Source organism: Eimeria mitis, genomic scaffold, assembly GCF_000499745.2.
Source record: "Eimeria mitis Houghton genomic scaffold, Emh_scaff2535, whole genome shotgun sequence".
Taxonomy (NCBI): domain Eukaryota; phylum Apicomplexa; class Conoidasida; order Eucoccidiorida; family Eimeriidae; genus Eimeria; species Eimeria mitis.
Window position 1 is genome coordinate 461 of NW_013570875.1, and position 4,109 is coordinate 4,569.

Here is a 4,109-nt window from a genome sequence, read left to right on the forward strand (position 1 = left end):
TAACAAGGAGAAGCAGTTGCATGTACCAGCAGGAAGACGACTGGCAGGGCGTAAGGGGAGAAAGTCAAAAGAAAAGGAAAAAACAGACAGTGAAGGAGAAGAGGCAGGCGACGGAGTCAGCCTCGTTGAAGATTTGTGTGGGGAGGAGACAGAAGAAACACAACAAAAGACACCAGAAGTAAGACGACGCAGACGCAGGAAACAAGACCTAGGCCCAGGTTCTATTCTCATGTGGGACGAAATGGAATTGATCGAAACAGGAGGAGGGGAAGAGGTAGAAGAAGAACTTACTTCTAGTGGTAGCGAAGAGGATGATGTGCCGCCAGCGAAGAGGACAAGGCAAGAGGAGTCAACGGAGGAGGAGGAAGAGGCCTCTCCCCCCCTAACTCCTCCCTTTGTTGCTGGAGACTATGGTAGTGCTTCTGTAGCAACAGAAGAGATGGCGCCAACAGAAGCAGCAGCGCCAACAGCAGCAACAGAAGAAGAAGATACAGCAGAACAACTGCGACGGCAGATATTGGAGTATGTTGGTCAAATTTTAGCAGACGATGACGGGATGACAGGAGGGGATGAAGAATTAGAGTACGCTGTATGGGAGAATTTACTAACAACCATGCAGGATACGCCGCCCATACAAGAACGAGAGAAAGAAACGGGAGACGAGAAGGAGAGGAAAAGAAGGAAACGAAAAAGTAAAGAAGAAAAGGGAGGGAATGGGAGGAAAGTGCGCCAAAAAGATGCGCTTGAAGGCGTTCGGTCGCCTGCCCACAGCCCGCTTTGGTCTGATGATGGAGCAGAAGTAGAAACAAAAGCAGGAGAAGAAAAGGAGAAGGCAGAACAAGATACACCCGTACAAAAACGAAAGAAAGAAAGGGGAAACGAGAAGGAGACAAAAAGAAGGAAACGAAAAAGGGAAGAAGAAAGAGGAGGGAAGCGGAGGCAAGTGCGCCAAAAAGATGCGTTTGACGGCGTTGGGTCGCCTGGCCTCAGCCCGCTTTGGTCTGATGATGGAGCAGAAGTAGGAAGGAAAGCAGGAGAAGAAGAGGAGAAGGCAGAGGAACATATACCCGTACAAGGACGAGGGAAAAAAACGGGAAACAAGAAGGAGACAAAAAGAAGGAAACAAAAAAGGCAAGAAAAAGGAGGAGGGCATGGGAGGCAAGTGCGCCAAGAAGATTCCTTTGGAAGCAGTGAGTCGCCTGACCTTAGCCCACTTTGGTCTGATGATGCATCAGAAGTAGGACTATATGCAGGAGAAGAAGAGGAAGTCTCAGAAGAAGATACATCCTTTGCAGATTCTGGTGACGAGGGTCCTTCTACTGGTCCTAGTTTTGCACTGCTTAAGAGACTGCAGCAGCGGGGAGGGAGAAGAACAGAAAGAGAGTTCATAAGTAGGGCAGTAGGAAGTTTTAAATTCGATCCTCTTCAGCCATCTAAAGGACTAGTCCTAGTAAACCAGCCTGGACGAGGCTGGACGAGACAAGAGGCGTTACCGGAGGTGGACGAAGAGCCTTTTTCCCCCTTATCTCCCCTCTATGCTGCTGGGGATCATGCTGTTGCTGATGTAACAACAGAAGAGTCGTCAACAACAGAAACAGCGTCTCCTACAGCAACAACGGAAGAAGAAGATGCAGTAGAAGAACTGGAGCAGCATATGGTGCTATACGTCGCGGATTTGTTAGCAGAAGATGAGGGGAGTATAGCAACAGAAGAATTAGATTACGCTGGGTGGCTGGAATTAATAACAGGCATGGACGATATGCAGTCCATAGGAGAACGAGAGGAAGAGGCGGGAAACGAGGAGACAAAAAGAAGGAAACGAAGAAGGAAAGAAGAAAGAGGAGGGAAGGAGAGGCAAGTACGCCAAATAGATTCGACTGAAAACGATTGGCTGCCTTTCCTCAGCCCGTTTTTGTCCGATGATGAATCAGAAGTAGGAACAAGAGCAGGAGAAGAAAAGGAAAAGTCCGAAGAAGATACACCTGTTACAGATTCTGGTGACGAGGGTCCTTCTACTGGTCTTAGTGCTACACAGCGTAAGAGACGGCAGCGGCGGAGAAGGAGGAGAAGAAGAGAAGGCAGTTTCTTAGCTAGTGTAGCAGCAGCATTCCCGTTCGATCCTCGTTATCAACCTCAAGGAACAGTCCTAGTAAATCCCATTGGTTGCCCGTCTGATGAAGAGGAAGAACAACAACAGCAACAAGAAAAAGAAGAACAACAACTGCAAGAAGAAGAAGAAGAAAGAGAAGTAGAAGAAGATATGGAAGAACGAACAAGAAGACGTACATCGAGACAACTGGAATACACCGTTCATGTACCACATACCGACGCCTCATACGTCGTTGGCGGCAAAGAAATCACAGACGAAAGTGTAAGGATTTATAATTCGTTCTGTTATTTTATGGATTTTCTTGCTGGTTTTGTCATTATAGATAGGAATAAGGAAATGATGTAGTAACGGATGAGTAGTTGCATTACTACCAGGGGAAAAGGGAAAGGAACTGGGAAAGGAACTGTCGGTGGATTGATGACTAGTTTAATTACTATAAACAGAAAAGAAAAGAGAAGCGTATATAAACAGACGTGAAAAAGCAGAGAGTTGGGATCCGGTTAGGGCACAAACAATAAACAAACGAACAAACAAATGAACAAATAAATGCATAAACAAACACATAGAAAAATAGACATACAAACAAACCAACCAACACACAAACACAACAAAGCACGAATACGCACACACAGCATGCCAAAACAAACAAACAAAGAAGCAGACAAACAAATAAATAGACAAACGAACAAGTAGACGAACAAATAAATAAACAAATAAGCAAACAAGGAAAACGTATATGCATAAACAGTGTTTGGCGTTGTATTGGATTGGGTGAGAGGTCTGAGCCACAGATTTATCTACAAATGCTGCAGGGCATGTGGACATCTTTAACCTGGTCGCATTCCTCTTGTTCTTGCTATAGTTAGTGTTATTACACTTCGTCTCTTCGTTCTTCTTGTTCTTGCTCTTGTTCCTGCTCCAGTTCCAGTTCTTCTTCCGGTTCTTGTTTTCGTTGTTCATTTTATCCTTCGTTTTCTCTGTATTGTTCGTGTTCCTGTTCTCGTTCGTGTCTCCGTTCCTTTTGTTATTCTTGTTCTTATTGTTTTCCTCTTTGCTGCGGTTTTTCGTGTTCTTCTTGCTTTTCTTCATCTTGATCGAGTTCTCGTTCTACCTTTTATTCTTGTTCTGTATAGCACCATATGTATCCATTGTGTTATGGGTTGCGGCGTCTGTACAGCTAGTTGGTTTGCTGTGCTTCGTCTGTTGCTATTCTCTGTCAGGGGCAGCCGGCGTTACTAATAGTCTCTGTGCCTCTTCCTTCTCCAGAAGAGCAACGACAGCTGCAGCAGCAACAGCTGCAGCAACCGCANATGTAAACCACCACCCCTTCTACAGACGTCCTCTTGTAGCCAGTGATGCCGTTCTTTCCAGGGACTTACAGTGGAGGGGTTGGTCAACATCTCGACGGACCTTAAGCGAAACGGATGCTCTCATAAGGATTAAAGATATCTTGAAGAAGCCAATATTAGACTCAGGAGACCTCGATCGTCTATCGGAGTGTCTCGAGCAGCTAGTTGGGCAAACACTGCAACGGAAAAAGGAGGTCATCGATGAGCGAAGCCCTGATTATGTTGTAGAGAGGCTCGCCATGGCTGTGGTGCTTACAGATGCAATGTTTGTTGCAGCAGAGGTATTAGGAGAGGATGCCAAGAGAGACGAATGGTGGGGAGCAATATTAGACACCCTTCCGGTGTATACACGCCCCTCTCGGTCTTCCGTTTCCCGCCGCACAGCAGAGCAAAGTGTGCTGTTGGCAAGGCTGCTGCAGAATGCACTTGAATTCTATAAAGGGGGGCTCAGACCCCCTTCAGGTTATCTCGTTCCTGTTAAGCAAATTATCTTCTCTACACCGGCGGTGACGGCGTTGCAGAGAGGTCCATGGGCGCGTTTCCGGGATGATGACGTAGAGTGGCAGCAGCAGCAGCAGCAGCTGCTGCACTTGCAGGATCGGCTGCAGGAATCGGAACCAACGCAACACGAACAGCAGCCGGAAGAGTAG

General features: G+C 46.7%; 1 protein-coding gene across 1 annotated transcript; it reads left to right on the forward strand.

The window, feature by feature from the left end:
• Positions 1-241: 241 nt before the first annotated feature.
• Positions 242-4,109, forward strand: EMH_0055210 (uncharacterized protein; the record flags this gene model as incomplete). The annotated part of the gene is given in 3 exon segments (XM_013497207.1): positions 242-2,371; positions 3,288-3,417; positions 3,421-4,109. Coding segments are annotated over 3 exon segments (2,949 nt in total).